The 22,701-nt window shown below is 39.8% G+C and overlaps 3 protein-coding genes across 3 annotated transcripts; 1 reads left to right on the forward strand and 2 right to left on the reverse strand.

The window, feature by feature from the left end:
* Positions 1-61: 61 nt before the first annotated feature.
* On the reverse strand, positions 62-1,685 carry LOC148729481 (uncharacterized). The gene has a single exon (XM_088762634.1). The coding sequence runs from the start codon at positions 1,277-1,279 to the stop codon at positions 440-442; it is 840 nt and encodes a 279-aa protein (XP_088618760.1). The 5' UTR covers positions 1,280-1,685; the 3' UTR covers positions 62-439.
* Positions 1,686-3,987: 2,302 nt separating this feature from the next.
* LOC148729482 (TNF receptor-associated factor 4-like) lies at positions 3,988-17,518 on the forward strand. Its single transcript, XM_088762632.1, has 4 exons — positions 3,988-4,700; positions 5,495-5,558; positions 14,287-14,364; positions 16,196-17,518. Exons 1-4 carry the CDS (start codon positions 4,258-4,260, stop codon positions 16,865-16,867), a joined length of 1,257 nt encoding a protein of 418 aa, XP_088618758.1. The 5' UTR covers positions 3,988-4,257; the 3' UTR covers positions 16,868-17,518.
* A 1,083-nt stretch (positions 17,519-18,601) lies between these two features.
* On the reverse strand, positions 18,602-21,181 carry LOC148729483 (uncharacterized). The gene has a single exon (XM_088725155.1). The coding sequence runs from the start codon at positions 21,179-21,181 to the stop codon at positions 18,602-18,604; it is 2,580 nt and encodes an 859-aa protein (XP_088581281.1).
* Between the last annotated feature and the right edge of the window lie 1,520 nt (positions 21,182-22,701).

Consider the following 22,701-nt stretch of genomic DNA (forward strand, 5'->3'; position numbering starts at 1 on the left):
TGTATGTGACAATCTTGACCTTGGTCATGAGTGCAGATCTCACTTCATTCAGCCTGTACTCATGACCAAGGTCAAAATTCTCCCTTACAGACCCCCTGGTTGGTTAATAAGACAGTGGTACAAAATCCCAATGGTTACATAGAATATGAAACTAATGGAAGCTAAGAGGCTGATTACATGAACCGGGCTGAGCTGGCTAGCTGGGCTTCTGTCACACTTGTAAAATGCAACAAAAGTAGAAAAACATTCCGCCTATTTAACATGCAGACAATGATATTGTTATAGTCGCTTTAAAAACGCCATTTTCTTTCAAGCTGTTGCCAAGTAGCCATGCTACTGAACAAAAGTCATCCCAGCTAACCAGGGCAGCCTGCCTGTTAATCAGCCCAAAATTACGGAATGTATACACACACTCACTATATGAAAGCTTAAGCGGGAATCATGAGCTATTAGCCGGTGGCAGTAAAGGGGGTAGAAAATTTGTCAGAAGGCCACAGACAGTTGCAATTTGTGTTGCATAAGGGCTTAAGGTGTTCGGTAAAATGCCATCTAAAATGTGGTAAGTCTTAATGCGGCCAATAGCACGCTCCACATGAATCCGGACTGAAGCGATGCTCATAGTTTCTTCGGTTTCAGCTGCCGTCATTTGTTCACGACCGGCCAGAAATGGTGGCATGTTAACTGAAACACCAGCAGGTACAATTGCAGAAATATCAAATCCTCGGTCTACCATGACATTGTCACCCGCTTCCAACAAATCCAATACTCCACTCTCTCTTGTTATTTGCTTATCAGACACACGCCCTCCCCTGAGATCTGACAGGAAAGTTACCTGTCCATTTGGGGTTACCCCAACTAGCAACTTCCAGGTATTATGATGTTTATAATCGGACCATGTCTCTGACTGGGCCAGCATAGCAGAAGGCCGCTGAATAAATAGTTCCGTGCAGTCTAGAATGATCCTGGTTGTGGCATAGTGAGCAAACTCCTTTGGCATGTTTTTGCGGACAAGTTCCTGAGTGGGGAATGGAAACAGTTCCTTCATTTCATAGTACAACAAATTTATCCAGGTGATACAAATCCTAGATACTAGGCTGGTACTGATACCAAATCTGTCGGCAAGGTCTTGCACAAAGAGGCCAGCCTTCAGTCGCATGAGTACGAGAAGAAACTCATCCAGATAACTAAGCTTTCTTGAAGGGCCAGATTTACGCTTGTTATCATCAGTTTGATAAGGCTGGCTTTCCTTTAGTAGATTTTCGCCCTTCCAATACTGCATTTTGGCAAGCTTTGGTTCAATGTACTTGTAGATGCTAATCAATGCATCATAACTTGGGAAGCCAGTGTAAAATAAAACCGCAGCATTGTCATCCTTAATTTTTTCGAGTGAAAATTGCCGTTCCAGTAACACTGCTTTTTCCTTTTCTGCTTCACAGAGCTTTTCCTGGCAGTCAGCTAGTTCAATTTCAAGTAAGGCAATTTTTCTTTGCAGTTCAAGGAAAGTATCAGGCTCTGTTTGAGGGGTCTCACTCTCCAATTCAACAGCATTTTCATCAAACTGTGACAATGAACCAGCAGCAGAAGTTGAGGGTTCATCAGAGGAAAATGCTCTGTAGGCTCCAACATGCAATGCTGACACTGCTTCTCCAACAGACTCTGGAGTTGACTCATCGGTTACTTGTTGCATTCTTCCGCTGGTGCCTTCCTTTGCTTCTTTCCCAAGGTCCAGCTAAAAAGACAAGGCTCTGCACCTAATAAATAAATCAATTAATTAATAAACAAATAATAAATTAAGCTGCAATAATTTATTACTTTTAAAGTCCAGCAAAACATATAACACATTATGAAACACTGGAATCATAAAGTTCACAATAAACAACACTCATATGAACAATACAAACATTTTACATTTTCTTAGCTTAACACTGCTGTCATGTGTACGAAACAAGACACAGCAAAATAATCAGAAATTTTAACATACAATGTAAACAATACTCGCTCAAAAAATACAAGCACAGTCTGTGATTTGGAAAAACTTTAAGGGCTACTTGGTATTAAAAAGACCAAAATATCTTCGCATTTTTAGTTTTTCATAGTTTAAATGCGAAATGCACTCAGCGCTGTTGTCATGTAAACAAAACAAAAGGAAAGAGTACCATATAACCCCATACATTAATTATGCATTCAATTTCATTAATTATGTATGCACCCCATTGTTTTTAAGACAATGACTTATTCCCACGGGTTTAGCATATATACATTACTAATAAGTACTTACTACTTCAATAAAAGAGAAATTGATTGAAAGCGGCTTTTTCGTCTCCATTCCTTTCTCACGTTCTTCTCCCCTCTCCCCTTCGTTCCTAACTTCTCCTCAGTCTTTTTTTTTTTTTTTTCCTTTTTACCATCTTGGCAGTTCTGCTGAGCCTTGAACCATCGCTCCTCAGACAACGCGTTATTATGAGACAATTATCAAACCATAGCCTTACCACTATGCTACGCAAACCAGTTAAGAGTTCCTCTCCAAAAGCTACATTTTCTTTTACCTTTCAGTAAAAAAATTTTCATAACAATATGTGCATTGATATAATGCACCAAAGGTCCCCTTTGCACTAAAGAATGCATTTCTTCTTCTCTACGATTGGCCAAATACCACATAGAAAACAAAATTTACTCATACCTCTTTCTAATAACATCAACGAAAGAAGAAGATAGAAGGAAGAAGAAGAACAACAACTCGGAGATGGGGAGACTGAATTTTATTCGACTTTCTCGAATATTATCGGATCACGACCGGTGCATACAGTGGTGTAAGGATCACAACCTGCTTGTGACGTCGGTAAAATGTCCTCGAGCTGGGCGCAGCATTGAACTTAGCTGGACGCGACGTGCTTCATCGCGAGACGGGTACGAGTGGCGATGTTCAAAAAAGGGTTGCGATGGAATGGCTTCAATGCGCCGGAATTCACCGGTGCGCACACACATGGTATCGAAAATACATGGTGGGGAATCAAGCGAGGTTTGCCCCAAACAGGAACATCCAAAGGACTTTTCGATGGCTACCTACAAGAATATATGTGGCGTCAGCACTACGGAAACGATCCCTTTGGAAACATTATCGAACGTATCGCCCAACTTTGTGAAGTCCAGAAAGACTAGATACAAAGGTTTCTTTGCATCGCTGTATGCACCGGCCTTCACGAACAATTTTCATCACTAGGACACGAAAGGATAATGAAAGAATCAACCAAAATCACAAGAACAGGTAAGACACAACATTTATTTAAACTTTGCATGGACAAACTTCAAAGCCTGACCGTAGACTTAACGTTATTTTCCGGCCAATTTTACGCTTTCAAAGCGAAACTGAACATTCAGTTATATTTCAAAATTAAAAACCTCTGGAATATTACTTGAGTTTTCTGTTTTGCAAAGCCAAAACGCGCCAAATTTACCCTGTTTCAAAAAAGACTTAGAAAAAAAATCCAAATTTCCAAAACAAAGACTACTAGTCTCTGCGGAGTTCTATTGTTATCGCTATTGTTTTAATTGAACAAAGACTGAATGCATAATTATGTATGGGGTTATATGGTACTCTTGCCATATCTTCGGTTCGAAAATGTTCATGGCAAAGAACGGTGGAAGTGGAAACGACAAATCCATCCTGTCCATGTCGCCGCTTGATGAGGGAACACCACCGTTTTCTTCGCTGAGCGTCCTTAGGAAACTCGAAGAAATGGTAACTTGTTCGCGTTCCGTTAATGTCGTAGGCGCTATTATTACAGTCAAAAGCTGCACAATACTTTCCTCTTCTCTTTCGAGTAACAGGGGACGTTTCCTCGGTGCTTAAACTTTCATTCATTCATTCATTTCATTCATTTCTAAAAATACTCGAGAAACTGACAACACACTTGAGAAATCAACCAAAATTCTTTACGACGCCTGCATCGGGTCACCGGGAGCCTCGCTATCGTGTTTGCGCGGTTACAAATCCAATATGGCGCCGCGAACTGTAAAAAGGGCTATTAGCCTTTCTGGCCTCGCTTGAGATAATGTATTCTCTTGAATTTTGTACTGGAGAACGAGGCCAGAAAGGCTAATTTCAGTTTAAACAAAAGAATATTAATCTGGCAGCCATTTATAAAAATGGTGTTACTTATTTGCTAGCTAAACTAAATTTCAATTCGTCGATGAATGACAAATTAGTTATGGTTCACATTCATTTGGTTGTTGTTACAGGGATAAGATAAAAAGTTAATGGCTGGTGATGGCGCAAGTTTAGCTGCGGGTGCAGCCAAGGCTGCATTTGAACTGTCATTGTCAGCCAATACATCGGGTTTTTCTGTCTCATTGAGGATTGACAATCCTATTCTGGCAGGAATCGCGGTGACTGCAGCTGCGACGCTAGGTGTATTTTATTTGAGAAACAGACTGTCTGTAGAAAATGCGGTTAGGAATGCTTTGGAGGAAAACAGTGAAAATGGAACTGATCCAGAAGTCAGAAACATTGAAGAAGGTTCAATCATTGTGGAACTTTATTGTCATACGGATCGTAGTTTATTTAAGTTTGTGCATGACTTCGAAACCAAGAAAGTGAAATATAGATTAGAAGAAGAGTTTACTAAAATTGGGCTCAAAGGGGAATTACCAGTTATCATCACGAATGAAGAAGAGGTATACAAGAAGGTACAAGAAATAAGGTAAGAAAGTTAGTCATTTTGATAGAGTGGCCTAGCCGTTCTCTGTCGCTTTCATGTACAGTAAAATTTAAACGATTTAGCTGTTGATTTCATTCAATAGATCCAACATTCGCTGCAGTTTTTGAAATTGTCCTTGGTAGAGGTCCCATGATGTACAATGCTTTTTTCGGTCCGAGAGTGTAACCGATAAACATAACTTGACGACAGGAGTTGAAAAACGAATCTAGGAATATCGATTCCCACATTCTTAACTCGCTACTGGCTCAGAAATGGCTGCCATAACAGGACATAAAAGTTTGTGGCAACTCGTTGTTATCGAATGTGTCTGATCAACTGCAACAGCTACACAATCGTTGTCCACGACACTGTCATATGACTTTACTTAAAAGTGAAAAGGCCGTTAATCCACGAAGTGACTTGAGAGCAGGAAGATAAATTACGCATGGTGACTCGCCATGTTATTGCACATTACACTGCCGCACAAATCGGCACAAGATCAGGCGTTTTCTTGTCTGGAAAGATCACTCTTTTTTCTCACTTTATTTTATAAATCTGTACCTCGATGAGACGCGTCAATTTCTTCGTGCTATCACCAAAAAAATGTTAAAAAACCTTTCAATCTTGAGAAAACTCCATTAATCTGTCCATTTGCTTTTCTATCGGTCCGTGACATCAGTTTAAAGTTTTCTACCTTCCCCATCATTACTCAGAGTGCTTTATTGATATTGGCAGGAATATAACAGCTTCGTCTTGGTTTAACTGATAATTTCACTTTTATTAAACTTTCCCAACAGCCAGTCAGACGGAAGACGACCCACAAGTTGTCCATATTGCAGGAATACCATATCCATCACAAGGGTAAATATCGACACGCATGGATACTATCCATTCTCATTTATGCTAATTTAAGCAAGATATGCGTATCAAGCACTTGTAGGTGGTTTATGACCAATCTCTAGAGACATGGGTAACAATGGTGAAAGGAACAAATGCTGGTGGACGAACAAAAGAGGCTAATGAGATATCTATTGGGATCATTATCAATAGCTGGGAACAGACCCTTATCTAAAACTACCATGACATTTTATTCAAAACCCCCTTATGTAAATCATCATCGCTACATAGCGACAATATAGAGGTACAAATATAAAACCCCTGGATGTCAAGTACGGTTCTGACCTTCACGATCGACGATCGACGATCGATATCAACATCTGCGCGCAGACCCCTAGATGTAACATTTTACCACCGCAATAAACAACTGGACACACGTTTAACATGGATGTGACATTTTAAGTTCAATTAATCAATATCAACATCTGGGCACAGAATACGCACTGTATGTAAAGAGTTACGATCAACACAGACCCCTAACCGTAAGATACTAAGATAACGTATATGTGAACGATGTGAAAGATAAGTTGCAACATCTGCCAACAGCTCATCATGTAAGACACATTGATTAAAACCCATGGATGTAAGAAACAACGAACAATATCAACATCTGGGCATAGCCCACTCGTGTAAGACACACTGATATAAACCCCTGAACGTAAGAACCCCTGACTGTAAGACCCCTGATTGTAAGAACCCCTGATTGTAAGAACCCCTGACTGTAAGACTCCTAATTGTAAGAACCCCTGATTGTAAGAACCCCTGATTTTAAGACCCTGATTGTAAGAACCCCTGACTGTAAGACCCCTGATTTTAAGAACCCCTGATAGTAAGAACCCCTGACTGTAAGACCCATGATTGTAAGAACCCCTGATTGTAAGAACCCCTGATTGTAAGAGCCCCTGATTGTAAGAACCCCTGACTGTAAGACCCCTGATTGTAAGAACCCCTTATTGTAAGAACCCCTGATTGTAAGAACCCCTGAATGTAAGATTTCCTGACTGTAAGAACCCCTGACTGTAAGAACCCCTGACTGTAAGAACCCCTGATTGTAAGACCCCTGATTGTAAGAACCCCTGATTGTAAGAACCCCTGACTGTAAGACCCCTGATTGTAAGAACCCCTGATTGTAAGAACCCCTGAATGTAAGATTTCCTGACTGTAAGAACCCCTGATTGTAAGAACCCCTGAATGTAAGATTTCCTGACTGTAAGAACCCCTGACTGTAAGACCCCTGATTGTAAGAACCCTGATTCTAAGAACCCCTGACTGTAAGAACCCCTGTTTGTAAGAACCCCTGATTGTAAGACCCCTGACTGTAAGACCCCTGATTGTAAGAACCCCTGAATGAATGAATGAATGAATGAATACCTTTATTTAAGTGTCAGACTAAAATAGCAGTACATAACCACTAAATGGGGACACTACAAAATAAATTAAAAATGACTAAATTCATATATTAATTAAAGTTAAAATGCTAATTGAGCTAAAAATACTAAGATTGGTTAACATGCTAAAATATTTACAATATGTACAAGATAAAATGTACATTAAAAACTTTTTTTTACATTAAGTACTGCATAAAATACAGTTGGTACAGTAATTATCGGTCAGTAAAGTATTTAGATCAATCTTACGGATATTTATCTTGAAAGATGATAATGTTGGCAGATCTCTAATGTTCTTAGGTACAATATTCCATAACTTAAGTCCAGTATATCTGATAGAGTGCTTACCATATGTTGCTGTATTAAATCTAGGAATAACAAATTCTTTGCTACGTAGGGCATATTTCGTATCAGACCTCCGAAATAGGTCAGCAATATACTTAGGACATATATTATTCTTGACCTTGTACATGAGAGTAGCCATGTCCTGCAACCTTCTGTTATGTAAAGTACATATGTTATGTAAAGACCCCTAAATCTAAGGCAATCCCTGAGTGGTAGGCTTTGATCTGGTTGTAAAGTATGAATTTGAAGCTCTAACATAAATCAGAAATTTACAACTCTTTTATGATCTGTATTAAGACCCTTGAAGATGTGAATCAAACATAAAACCCTGAAAGTATGGTACACATTTTAGGACCAGTGGGTTGAATACAATCACTTTTCATGTATTTGTTGAGTGGTCAAGGTTTAGGGTTAACAATAGTTTAAAATGTATATGAAAATGTTGCATATTCGAATCCATTGTTTGTAATATTGAAAAGCAGAGAAACCCATTTGGGATCATAACTATTGTCAGTAGCAAACCTGCTCATTCCCACAGTCTATCAGGCAAAAGGCAAAGAGATTGGAATAAACCTAGTAAGTAATTAAAAGGGTCATTGCAAATAAGTTTCCAAAGTTTATTTGAAATTTATTAAAAAATTAAAGATATTGAATACACTTTGCCTCGTGCTAAACCTGGACCTTATTCACTTTGATTATATTTGTATTGACAGCATTAAAATACATGCAAATAAACAAACTATTAATAATATATCTCATCACGTTTTTTGAAGAAAGGAAGGGAAATGAAGTTTAACTTGGATAAAACACTCATCTACCACTTGCATTACAACTAAGTTTGTTTGAAAAATTTATCCATGCAATATAAACAAAAAGAGTTTGATGTTTTCTACAGATTAATATTGAGATGATGACACTCAATATAGGCACAGTGCCTACTTCCTAACAACCTATGAGCCACTCATTCTTTAAGACACTCAACAAACTCCTTACATCTGAAATTCATGTCATTAAAAATAAGCAAGAGGTAAATAGTTAATGCTTTAAAAAAATGTGTGAATTACAATATGGGTATTGAATAAATGTTTCATTAAAAAGAAGTACAAGGGTTAATCAAAATAAAAAATTGACAGCTTCTTTAGCATATTTTGCACAATAATAAAATTTCCACTCTTTGAAATTATAGGGGTACCATGAGAGACCTTCATGATGGATTAAAAATTTGCTTCTATTCTTCGTAGTATAAATGTATTTATTGATTCTGGAGAATTAAGTTCCTAGTTTTTACATCAATTATGGATAAAAAGCTCTCTCTGTCTATGTGATGTATAGACTTTATCAACAAGTATTTCTGAGTTTAGCACATTTGCAGTTATTTACAATACACATAATTTCCACTCCTCTTCAACCAGATTTAATTACATGTATTTGGCTGACTTAAAATTTGGTAAAATCAAATAAGGCTGCGGAGCTAACCAAACACTAAATTTGGCCTGTCCTATACTATGGATGTAACATTAACGAGTATAAATTAAAATGAAACAAAGGTAGCTTTAAATTCAATCATGTCAGGGAAGTATGAATTATCTTAGTGTATTGCCAATTAATCCAGCCAAATCATCATGCTCACGTTCTGGAGACAAATATTACTTATTAAATTTGATGCAAAAATTTTGTTAGACTTTTGACATCATCTCAATATTTGTTTTCAATTTTTTTAATCTTTCATAGAGGGATGCAGTCTCATTATAGAATTGCATAATTCAATAAAAACTTGCATTTTGATGGTTCATAAAGCGAGGGATTTAGCATGGAATTGTGAGTGGAAAACGAGGCTAAGTGATACTGTTTTGCATCTTTTGTTTTGCACTCAGGATAAAATAAGTATATCATTGCTGTTTTCTTTACTTCTTATTAACTTTTATTCATCCATATGATTCAAGGAAAAGCCATACTTGACTCACCAATTCCACATCAAATTGCATGCCAAAAACTAATATTGCACAAATTGCAAATTCCCTCATCAGGTAATTAATTTTCCTATAGTAGCACTTTCTAAAGTTGAGGAGTGAAGAAATTCAATTCAATTCAAATAGTATTACAAGCTTCAATTGAAATAGTGTTACAACTTTAGGATGAAATTTCGGATCATTATCAATAGCTGGGAACAGACCCTTATATAAAACTACCATGACATTTTATTCAAAACCCCCTTATGTAAATCATCATCGCTACATAGCGACAATACAGAGGTCCAAATATAAAACCCCTGGATGTCAAGTACGGTTCTGACCTTCACAATCGACGATCGACGATCGATATCAACATCTGCGCGCAGACCCCTAGATGTAACATTTTACCATCGCAATAAACATCTGGACACAGGTTTAACATGGATGTGACATTTTAAGTTCAATGAATCAATATCAACATCTGGGCACAGAATACACCCTGTATGTAAAGAGTTACGATCAACACAGACTCCTAACTGTAAGATACTAAGATAATTAGCAACATCTGCCTACAGCCGATCATGTAAGACACACTGAATAAAACCCATGGATGTAAGAAACAACGAACAATATCAACATCTGGGCACAGCCCACTCGTGTAAGACACACTGATATAAACCCCTGAACGTAAGGACCAACAATCAATATCAACATCTAGGCACAGCACCTTCGTGTAAGACACATTGATATAAACCCCTGAACGTCAGGAACAACGATCAATATCAATATCTGGGCACATTCCTTCATATAAAAAGCTCTAATGTAAACCCCTGCATGTAAGACCCCTGATTTTAAGAACCCCTGATTGTACAAACCCCTGATTTTAAGAACCCCTGATTGTAACCCCTGATTCTAAGAACCCCTGATTCTAAGAACCCCTGATTCTAAGAACCCCTGATTCTAAGAACCCCTGATTGTAAGACCCCTGATTGTAAGAAACCCTGATTGTAAGAACCCCTGACTGTAAGAAACCCTGATTGTAAGAACCCCTGACTGTAAGAAACCCTGACTGTAAGAAACCCTGATTGTAAGAACCCCTGATTGTAAGAACCCCTTATTGCAAGAACCTGTGACTGTAAGACCCCTGATTGTAAGAACCTCTGATTGTAAGAACCCTGATTGTAAGAACCCCTGATTGTAAGAACCTCTGATTGTAAGAACCCCTGATTGTAAGAACCCCAGATTGTAAGAACTCCTGATTGTAAGAACCCCTGATTGTAAGACCCCTGATTGTAAGAACCCCTTATTGCAAGAACCTGTGACTGTAAGAACCCCTGATTGTAAGAACCCCTGATTGTAAGACCCCCTGATTGTAAGAACCCCTGATTGTAAGACCCCTGATTGAAACCCCTGATTGTAAGAACCCCTGATTGTAAGAACCCCTGATTGTAAGAACCCCTGATTGTAAGAACCCCTGATTGTAAGAACCTGTGACTGTAAGAACCCCTGATTGTAAGAACCCCTGATTGTAAGAACCCCTGATTGTAAGACCCCTGATTGTAAGAACCCCTGATTTTAAGAACCCCTGATTGTAAGACCCCTGATTGTAAGAACCCCTGATTGTACGAACCCCTTTTTGCAAGAACCTGTGACTGTAAGAACCCCTGATTGTAAGAACCCTGATTGTAAGACCCCTGATTTTAAGAACCCCTGATTGTAAGAACCCCTGATTTTAAGAACCCCTGATTGTAAGACCCCTGATTGTAAAAACCCCTTATTGCAAGAACCTGTGACTGTAAGAACCCCTGATTGTAAGAACCCCTGACTGTAAGACCACTGATTGTAAGACCCCTGATTGTAAGAACCCTTTATTTTAAGAACCCCTGATTGTAAGAACCCCTGTTTGTAAGAACCCCTGATTGTAAGAACCCCTGATTGTAAGAACCCCTGTTTGTAAGAACCCCTGATTCTAAGAACCACTGACTGTAAGAACCCTTCATTCTAAGAACCCCTCACTGTAAGAACCCCTGATTTTAGGAGCCCCTGTTTGTAAGAACCCCTGATTGTAAGAACCCCTGACTGTAAGAACCCCTGACTGTAAGAACCCCTGACTGTAGGAACCCCTGATTGTAAGAACCCCTAACTGTAAAAACCCCTTATGTTAACAACCCCTGACTGTAATACCCCTTATAGTAAGAACCCCTGATTGTAAGAACCCCTGATTGTAAGACCCCTGATTGTAAGAACCTCTGATGGTAAGAACCCTGATTGTAAGAACCCCTGATTGTAAGAACCTCTCATTGTACGAACCCCTGATAGTAAGATCCCCAGCTTGTAAGAACCCCTTATTGTAAGACCCGTGATTGTAAGAACCGCTGATTGTAAGACCCCTGATTGTAAGAACCCCTGATTGTAAGAAGCCCTGACTGTAAGACCACTGATTGTAAGATTCTGATTGTAATAACCCCTGATTTTAAGAACCCCTGATGGTAAGAACCCCTGTTTGTAAGAACCCCTGATTGTGAGAACCCCTGACTTTAAGAACCCTTGTTTGTCAGAACCCCTGATTGTAAGAACACCTGACTGTAAGAACCCTGATTGTAAGAACCCCTGACTGTAAGAACCCCTGATTGTAAGAACCCCTGACTGTGAGAACCCCAGACTGTAAGAACCCCTGACTGTAAGAACCCCTGATTGTAAGAACCCCTGACTGTAAGAACCCCTTATTGTAAGAACCCCTGAATGTAAGAACCCCTGACTGTAGGAACCCCTGACTGTAAGAACCCCTGACTGTAAGAACCCCTGATTTTAAGAACCCCAGACTGTAAGAACCTCTGATTGTAAGAACCCCTGACTGTAAGAACCCCTGATTGTAAGAACCCCTGACTGTAAGAACCCCTGATTGTAAGAAACCCTTATTTTAAGAACCCCTGACTGTAAGACCCCTGATTGTAAGAACTCCTGACTGTAAGAACCCCCGACTGTAAGAACCCCTGATTGTAAGAACCCCTGATTGTAAGAACCCCTGATTGTAAGAACCCCTGATTGTAAGAACCCCTGATTGTAAGAACCCCTGATTGTAAGAACCCCTGACTTTAAGAACCCTTTTTTGTCAGAACCCCTGATTGTAAGAACACCTGACTGTAAGAACCCTGATTGTAAGAACACCTGACTATAAGAACCCCTAATTGTAAGAACCCCTGACTGTAAGAACCCCTGATTGTAAGAACCCCTTATTTTAAGAACCCCTGACTGTAAGACACCTGATTGTAGGACCCCTGATTGTAAGAACCCCTAATTGTAAGATCCCCTGACTGTATGAACCCCTGTTTGTAAGAACCCCTGTTTGTAAGAATCCCTGATTGTAAGACCCCCTGATTGTAAGACCCCCTGATTGTAAGAATCCCTGATTGTAAGATCCCCTGACTGTATGAACTCCTGTTTGTAAGAACCCCTGTTTGTAAGAACCCCTGATTGTAAGACCCCCTGATTGTAAGACCCCCTGACTGTAAGAACCCCTGATTGTAATAACCCCTGATGGTAAGAACCCCTGATTGTAAGAACCCCTGATTGTAAGAACCCCTTGATTTTAAGAACCCCTGACTGTAAGACACCTGATTGTAGGACCCCTGATTGTAAGAACCCCTGATTGTAAGATCCCCTGACTGTATGAACCCCTGTTTGTAAGAACCCCTGATTGTAAGACCCCTGATTGTAAGATCCCCTGTTTTTAAGAACCCTTGACTGTAAGAACCCCTGACTGTAAGAACCCCCCATTGTAAAAACCCTGATTGTAAGAACCCCTGATTGTAAAAACCCCTGATTGTAAGAACCCCTGATTGTAAGAAGCCCTGACTGTAAGACCCCTGATTGTAATAACCTCTGATTGTAAGAACCCCTGACTGTAAGACCCGTGATTGTAAGAACCCCTGACTGTAACAACCCCTGATATTAAGACCTTTGACTGTAAAACTAGCTGGTAGCCCATAAAGGGAGAGGTTGTGAGTTAAATTCCTACAGTACACAGCATTTATTCTTTTTTTTTTTTCTCTTATCAACAGACATATCTGCATAAAAAAATATATGGAAAGACAACGTTTGCCTTTCCTATGCTTGCATTTAAAAAATCACGTGGAGCGAATAATTTATCTGAGAATTCGTAGAGAACGTCGACAGGTTTCGAACTCAGCTTTGCTTAACTTTGGAATGATGTTAATTCTTGTGTTACTCTCAATTTCTTTATGAAAATACTACTTTTTAAGTTTGACAAGTGCTTCACTTTATTGTAAATTGAAAATCAAAATTACTGAAATCAAAATTGCTTATATAAAATTTTCAAGTCTGGGGTAGATTGTAACAACAGAACATTAGTTGGAAACTGCATACTTAGATTATGTCAGTCGAATTGAAATGAGTGTAAATTTTTTCTCAATTTACGTAATTATCAAATGAATAAAGGCTGATAGTTTCGAAAGAAACTGTTTTGGGCAGCGTCGGTGGGAGTAACGAAATAATTTGGATATATCAACAAAGTTGAAATGGTAAATTGGCCACCGTAACGATTACAAAAGCTGACGTTTCGAGCGTTAGCCCTTCGTCGGAGCGAATAGAGGAATTGTGGGTTGTGTGTGCTTTTAAAGGCAGAAAATGGAGCTACGTTATTGGTGGGAACATGGCAACGAGAAAAACATGAATAAATTAGTGGAATGAAAAGCGTTCGTTGATCCCTGTGGGATTTAGACTGCCGGTTTGAAAGATGAGTTTTTGTTCAAGATTTTTACGGCTTTCCGTGCTACCTAAGTGCAAGGAGAGACCGCAGATTGCCATATGTTGCTTAGAAGTATTACGTAATTATCAGCCAATGTTAAAAAGCTATCAAACTACTACCTGCCTCTTTCTCTTGCTTGGTTTGGTTTTTTCTTTTTAATATTCTCCTAAATTCCTATATCATATTATATACTAGGATTATAGGAAATTTTACCTACACAACAATTTTTGTTTTTCTAGATGTCAAAACACCTGGAAACAGACTGCCCGCGTACGCTTGTATCTTGTCCCTACCATGACTTGGGATGCAACGTTAAGGTAAGAGTTGCTAATGATTTCGGGTGCAGTGTGGTATAAGCAAGCGCGAAGAAGTTTTTTCGACAATCACCTGTGCAATTATACTACAAAAAATCATGTTCCTGAGACTCAATGAGTATTGTCGAAAATAGCCCCGACTTCCTCTTGAGGATTATCCAGCAATAAAGAGATTTAGCACCACCTTTACATGAAACGTGAAAGGCAAGAGTTTCCACGTGGCCTTGTTTTTTCCCGCTATTTTTTTACCTTTTCCGGTCGCGCTTTGCTGTTTCTACTTGAAAGTAATCTGTTTCGCTTTTGCCGTGTACGTAAGATTTTCTTCATGTTTTCTCTCACAGAGTAGAAGTTGATTGCATGAAAAAGGGCATCAAAGTTATTCCTTGTAAGTGAGCTCAAGCGAAGCTTAAGGGCATCAAAGTTATTCCTTGTAAGTGAGCTCAAACAAAGCTAAAGGGCATCAAAGTTATTCCTTGTAAGTGAGCTCAAGCGAAGCTAAAGGGCATCAAAGTTATTCCTTGTTTGTGAGCTCAAACGAAGCTAAAGGGCATCAAAGTTATTCCTTGTAAGTGAGCTCAAGCGAAGCTAAAGGGCATCAAAGTTATTCCTTGTAAGTGAGCTCAAGCGAAGCTAAAGGGCATCAAAGTTATTCCTTGTAAGTGAGCTCAAACGAAGCTAAAGGGCATCAAAGTTATTCCTTGTAAGTGAGCTCAAACGAAGCTAAAGGGCATCAAAGTTATTCCTTGTAAGTGAGCTCAAGCGAAGCTAAAGGGCATCAAAGTTATTCCTTGTAAGTGAGCTCAAGCGAAGCTAAAGGGCATCAAAGTTATTCCTTGTAAGTGAGCTCAAACGAAGCTAAAGGGCATCAAAGTTATTCCTTGTAAGTGAGCTCAAACGAAGCTAAAGGGCATCAAAGTTATTCCTTGTAAGTGAGCTCAAGCGAAGCTAAAGGGCATCAAAGTTATTCCTTGTAAGTGAGCTCAAACGAAGCTAAAGGGCATCAAAGTTATTCCTTGTAAGTGAGCTCAAGCGAAGCTAAAGGGCATCAAAGTTATTCCTTGTAAGTGAGCTCAAACGAAGCTAAAGGGCATCAAAGTTATTCCTTGTAAGTGAGCTCAAACGAAGCTAAAGGGCATCAAAGTTATTCCTTGTAAGTGAGCTCAAACGAAGCTAAAGGGCATCAAAGTTATTCCTTGTAAGTGAGCTCAAACGAAGCTAAAGGGCATCAAAGTTATTCCTTGTAAGTGAGCTCAAGCGAAGCTAAAGGGCATCAAAGTTATTCCTTGTAAGTGAGCTCAAACGAAGCTAAAGGGCATCAAAGTTATTCCTTGTAAGTGAGCTCAAGCGAAGCTAAAGGGCATCAAAGTTATTCCTTGTAAGTGAGCTCAAACGAAGCTAAAGGGCATCAAAGTTATTCCTTGTAAGTGAGCTCAAACGAAGCTAAAGGGCATCAAAGTTATTCCTTGTAAGTGAGCTCAAACGAAGCTAAAGGGCATCAAAGTTATTCCTTGTAAGTGAGCTCAAACGAAGCTAAAGCAGCAAGGTTTACGTGATTTTACATCAAACGTGAAAGGGCAAGCTGACGTGTGCCATTTCACGTAAAGGCGGTGCTAAATCTCTCTATTATTCACTTGACCGGCGAATTTTAATAATGATAATTTAAAAGCAGGTGTAGGACCTAGCACGCTGGTGCCATGTGGCTTGTTCAGTCGGTAGAGCATTCTACCGCCAAATTTATAGAAGCTGAGATTCGAATCTTCAAGTGGAACTCTGATTTAACTTTGTTGCATGCTCTTGTGAAACATGTTTTCTTACGGTCACGTCATATCTACAGGTGGAAAGAAGAAACCTGGAAACACACATTCATAAAGATACGACCTCTCATTTGGGCCTCTTGTGCAAGAAGCTTGCCTTCCTGCAGCAAGAATTTAACGAGAATAAAACCCTTAAGAAACAACTGGACGACGTGAAAAAGGAGAACGAGAATCTCTTGCTCAAAGCTTCTGCGCAAGAGAAAGAAATGCAAAAGAGCAAGATGGAAACTCCAACGTTTGTATGGAAGGTAACCGGTTTCGATGATATATTACGCCAGGCCAAACATGGCCGCAACAATGAAATGGACAGCGACCCTTTTTACACTGGAAAATACGGTTATAAGCTAAAACTCTCCGTCAATCCCAACGGCGACGGGTCAGGCAGGAATACGCACCTCTCAGCGTTTGTAATCGTCATGAGAGGGGAACACGACGGAATATTGCCTTGGCCATTTAACCAGAAGGTCACGTTTACGCTGGTAGACCAGCAAGAGAGCCTTGATGAGCGCGAGAACGTTGTTATGCATTTCAGAGCCAATACAAAACTAGAGAACTTTGCTAGACCCACTGCGGAAGAAAACCCGGGTCGTGGATACGCTAGATTCGTGTCTCACGAGAAACTGAGAACGAGGCGATATTTGGTAGACGATACGTTGTTTATCCAAGTTGATGTGGGGCCACCTTCGGTGTGAAGAAATCCATCTTATTTGCATGACCCGAAAGATTAAAAAACTGTTTGTTCGCTCAGAGCAGACAAGGATTAAGTCTGTACAAAACTTGCTGTTTAAATTGAAACAGACGTAACTTCTCAAAGCTTTCCAGTTCGAAAAAGGTGGGAGAATTTAATTTAACGTCTCTTTTCGCTATTTGAAATTATCTTTGTCTGCCAATTACGCTTAATTTTACAGTTCAAAGAATTGGCTTATAGTTTTGAAGTTAGTAAGCACTAAAAAGTTCAGAGGGTAGAATTATATTCTTCCACCATGACATCATTGGATATAGTCTCTTTAGCGTCTATAAGAGCATGGCGTCTGTTAAAAACATCTTCACTTTGGGACTGCAGTACCTAATTAGAGCGAAATTTTTGTGATCAATATATAGTTAATTATATAGAGGAAATGGTGTAAACAATTTAAAGCGCATAATGGACAAAATTGCAATAAACCATAATAATAATAATAATAATAAAATCTTTATTACCGTGTCAATGTATTTAGCTCATAGAGCTAATTGGGGACACCTACTTTTACTAAATTAATAAAAAAAAAACTATGTACAGTATCATAATAAGTAACAATACAGCCGATAAACTATGCATTAAAATTTTAAAATATTTAGAAATATCAACAGTGTTCAGATAACATAAAAATACTTGTACCATGCAGATAATTAAAAAAAAAAAATCACGTGCTGCAAAGATTGCAGCAGTTGCCACTGTCTTCCACTAGGCTGACCAGGTCAACTCTACGGATTCTAGTTTTAAAGATACTAAGGCTTGGCAGTTCACGCATACCATTTTCTAATTTGGACCAGATATATGGTCCTTGATACCTTAGTGTGTGTTTACCATAGCGTATAGTGTTAAATCGTGGTATTTCAAAGTCACTATTCCTAAGGTTATAACGAGTACCCTTTCGAGTAAATATCTCAGATATGTAGCTGGGTACTAGATCGTTCTTTACTTTATACATTAGTCTTGCTATGTCCTGTAAGCGTCTATTATGAAGCGTAGGTAACTTAGCACGCTTAAGAAGTTCCTCATATGTCTCTGTTGTTGTTTTGAAGACCGCACGCAGGGCTCGCTCTTGGATGCGTTCGATTTTGCGCCCATCTGAAGATTTACAAAAGTTCCAGACTAAATGACAGTATGTTAAATGTGGCATTATAGCTGTTTTATACAGTATGAGCTTAGCTTGGCATGGTATTAGGTTACGCAAGCGCATGAGGACTCCTACTTTCTGGCTGGCTTTAGTGCATATTTCGCTAATGTGTTGTGTAAAGTTAAGGTTCTTGTCTATATTTACTCCTAATAGCTTGATTTCTTCAGTTTTCCTGATCGCGTCATTGGCGATGGTGAGAACGCTGCCCTTCTTATCTGCATCTATGTTTCTTGGGTTAATCGTAAGAGACTGAAACTTATCTGGATTTGCCAAGAGGAAGTTGTCCCTATACCATAACAGTGCTTGTTGACCCTGAGTCACTAGAGTAGATTCGACTTCTTCATAGGTTTTTCCTGTCACATATAATTGGTGGTCATCAGCATAGAGCGTAAGGTTTGAGTCAGGGATATGAAATGCCATATCATTTTGGAACATGTTCCAGAGGAGAGGGCCAAATGACGATCCCTGAGGACAACCACGTTCCATAATTCTCCATTCACTCGTGTGGCCATTTATTTTTACTCTGTTTAGCCTGCTATCAAAAAATTATCTAAGCAGTTCAAGTGAACTGCTATTAAAACCGTAGGCATCCAGCTTTTTTAGAGTGAGTGAATAGCTTAACGAGTCAAATGCTTTACTCATGTCAGCAGATAATATTGTTACCAGCTCTTTTCTGTCCACTGCAGACCTCCAGTCTTCAATCAACATCAGCAGGGTTGTCTCACAGCTGTGTTGTTTTCTATAAGCTGTCATCCTGTGGTACAGAGCAGGGTCATAATGTCTGGTCACTTGTTTACTTAGTAAATGTTCAAAAATCTTGTCCACACATATAAGTGAAGTGATTGGACGATAGTTCGATTTGTCTTGTCTGTCTCCCTTTTTAAATACAGGGGTCCATTCGCCTTTCTTGCATTCAGATGGCCACTCGCCTAAGTCAATGCAGTTATTGTAAAGTCTAGTCAGGGATGGTGCAATTCCTTCAGCCACTCCCTTAAAGAGTTTTGGTGGTGCTGTCACATCCCACCCATACGACTTTCTTACATTGAGATTTTTAAGAGCACACTGCACTTCCTCTTTGTTAAATTCTTTGAAATGAAATTTATTCCCCTTGTAACCGCTTTCAATAGCCTTGACACTACTGTGGTTCCTATGATCATTCTCGGTTAGGCTGGTGATATGATTGCCTCCTATATTCGCTGCCACCGTATTAAAATGGCCTGCTAGGAGTTCAGCCACCACAGTTTGGTCTTTCTCGACCTCGCCATCTTCAGTTTTCAAACATATAGCATTGGTGTCTTTTGTCTTTGTACTGATGAATGGCCTGAATGTGTTAAATAACTCGCTGGGCTTAGATTTCAGCTCTTCCGATTTTCTATACCAGTAGGCCTTTATTGCCTTTCTACGTTCCCGTGTTGCAATGTTCCTGTATTTTCGTTTGAGCTCAAAGTTTTCAAGAGAGCGATCCTTTGCAAATTGAACTGCAAATTTTCTCTTATCTCTGATGGCTTGCTTCCATTCTGGAGTCATATAGGGTATTTCGTTCTCCCTGACTCGTTTCTTTTTAGTAGGTGCGTGTTGATCCACAACGCTCTCAAACAGTCCCTTCCAATAATCATATTGATCGTCCACATTACAAAAAATCTCTCCTACATGCCAGGGGGCAGCCTCCAAGTCCCGGTTAAGCTGTTCGAAATCAGTACTTTTTGTCTGCCGGAAAGTAGTAGTGCGAGTCTTGTGTTTGTGGACTTTCTCCATCATTTCTCCAAACACCATATGGTGGTCACTCATTTCTGGCTGATAAACCCCACATTTCTTGAACAGTTCAGGATTGTTGGTTAGGATAACGTCCAAAAGTGACTTCGAGTGAGCTGTAACTCGGGTGGGTTCAGTTATCATGCACTGTAGATTATTGACTTCTTCCAGGTCCTTCAGAAGTTTCCCCTCAGCACGATCCAATCTCAATCTGTCCAGATTAAGGTCCCCTAAAATGATGACAGACTGCTTTTGGAAACACGCCCACCGACAGATGTGGTTAAGCTCCTCCTCAACACTTTTAAGATCCTGGAGGCTGGACTCGTTTCCCTTCATTTTCTGTTTTGGGGGCCTGTAGATTGACAGAACTAACAAATCATTGCTTCCTATCTTCACCTCGACAGCAATTGCCTCGAGGGTCTTGTAAGTCTTTGGCAGGGCCCGCTTCTTAGAAGGCAGAACTGAAGAGAAGTATGCTAACAGTCCGCCTCCACCCTTTTTTCTGTCTTTTCTATACATGTGGTATTCTGGGAGGTTAAATTGACTGTTGGGATAGGAACTATCCACTTTTGTTTCAGATATTACTATAATATGTGCTCTAAGGGAATTGTTCAATGTTTTTAGTTCTTCAAATTTATTTTGTATACTATTGATGTTTAGATGAACAATAAGGGCTCCGCTTGAATTCTTTTTCCTTTCCTCAACGATTACTCTCCCAGGGGATTCCCGTATGCAGGGTTTCATTACGTCCAATGTATTTGCATAAACAGCTTCGCCAGCATTGTTATTTGCATAATCATCTTCCTCCACACTGTTATTTATCGAAACAAATTCTTCCTGTAGACAATCTTTCAAGCATTCTTCTTGGCTAAATGGAAGCAAGCAGAGAGAGCAGGTCCATTGTATTTCAGGGCAAACCTTATACGACTTGAATTCAGCCTTTCTTAGGCCTATACATTTGACATGCGACCAAGTGTTACAACGAACACACAACAAGGCCTCTTGGTTTGACCGAACAGTTTTCTCGCACTCCTTACACGGGTTTTTCGGCATTCTCTTACTTGAAGGCCCTGGATTTGTATGTACATCGCCACCTAAGACAATTCGGCTAAGCTGTAGGGTCCTTGTATCCTTCGCTGTATATGGAATTCTGAACGATAAATACATTTTGCCGCAACCCGCTCGAGTTCTCAAGCTCAAGCTCATCTTCAGTGGTATTAAAGCGGCCAGACGTTCTTGTCCTTCCTCGTTTTTTCCCAAATGAGCTGGTCCGTATAGGAGTTGTTTTTCGACTTTCTCCCGTATCATTAAAGCCGCTATGAGCGAGAACACAAAATATTTCAGCGAGCTCGGCAGTGCTCGACCGGTCGCCATGACTGACAAACAACACACTTCTTTTTGACTGACAAACAACACACTTCTTTTTGGAATAGTCTCCTTGCCGGATCAACCCTTTTTCCCATGAAACAAAATGTGACTTCGTTGGGTGTGTCTGTGATCACCGCATGAGTTTATGATAAGGTCAATGGCGGGACCAGGGGGGTTCAGTTCCCTCTCTCCATTGCACCTGTCTGGCATCAAAATTCTTGCAACAATATGATCGCATGCTACACTACAATATGATATATTTATTATTTACGTGTTTCGTAATATTTCTGAGCCTAACGTGACTGGGAATATATGAAAATCATATATTTGCACGGCAGTTTTAAGAAATGAATAAGAAAGCGATCCTCGCAGTAAAGAACACTACTCGAGCAGTAGTGAAAATAAGGCCTGAGAAAAAAAGAAAGAAAGAAAAGAAAGAAATTCAGGTCTGTACGGGATTTGAACCCATGACGCCGTGTAAAATCATCTCTGTGCTTTAGAATGTTTGGAGGTTTGGATTCCCACCCCCCATCAGAAGTGCTTTTTAGGTCTGAAAGGTAGAGCGTGATGTCAGAGCCGGAGGTATTCTAACACTAAAAGAGTACCAAAGCGAGAGGCACTAAGTTATTAGTTTAAACATATTCATGCATTACCTTTCTCGCGAAATTCTCCCAGGAAACTCTCTTTACAAGGACAATCGTAAGTGTTGGAGTTAAGGAATTCGGGAGGCAGGTTCCTTCGTTTGGCGCGGCGATGGAGAAAAAGGAGACTGAAAAAGAAAATGAGTGATGTGCGAGATGGCCAACTGTGTAAAACCAAGCGTTATTAGAGCCCCTGGAAGAGTATCGTTTACCAGGAAAGATTCCGAAGCTTCCTCTCGAAGACCAGAACCCACAATTCCTAGTTACTACGGAGTATGGTGTCTTTAGGTGTCTCTTAAATCTTACTGCAGCGAAAGCAGGTGGACCTGATTCCATTCCGAATTGGATTATTAAGGAGTATGCAGAGTCTCTAGCCTACCCTGTGTCAACCATCCTAACTGCCTCCTTTAAAGAACAAAAGCTACCGAGATCATGGAAATGCGCAGACGTCACTCCATTACTGAAAAATAAACCAATAAAGGACATTAAGAAAGATCTGAGACCAATTTCCCTAACACCGAGTATTTCTAAAGTCGCAGAGGACTTTATTGTCACCCAACATTTAACACCAGCTGTGTTGAGTCAATTGGATCCTGCCCAGTTTGGTGCAATACCAAAGTCTTCAACAACCTTTGCCTTATTAGAGATGTTCCATGAATGGTCTAAAGGGACTGACGGGACTGGCTCAACAGCAAGGGTACTTATGTTCGATTATAAGAAGGCATTTGACTTGATCGACCATGGTATACTTTGTAAAATGGGGTTGACAAGCCTACACGACACCCTAGCGCGTGTTTCGAGTAGCCTATTCAAAGTTTGGTCCCATTGAGTATGTCTTTGGGCGACCGTCCTCTTTTGTAAGATACGAGAAACGGATTTTTGTAT

The sequence above is a fragment of the Stylophora pistillata genome, chromosome 6 (genome assembly GCF_964205215.1).
Source record: "Stylophora pistillata chromosome 6, jaStyPist1.2, whole genome shotgun sequence".
NCBI classification, from domain to species: domain Eukaryota; kingdom Metazoa; phylum Cnidaria; class Anthozoa; order Scleractinia; family Pocilloporidae; genus Stylophora; species Stylophora pistillata.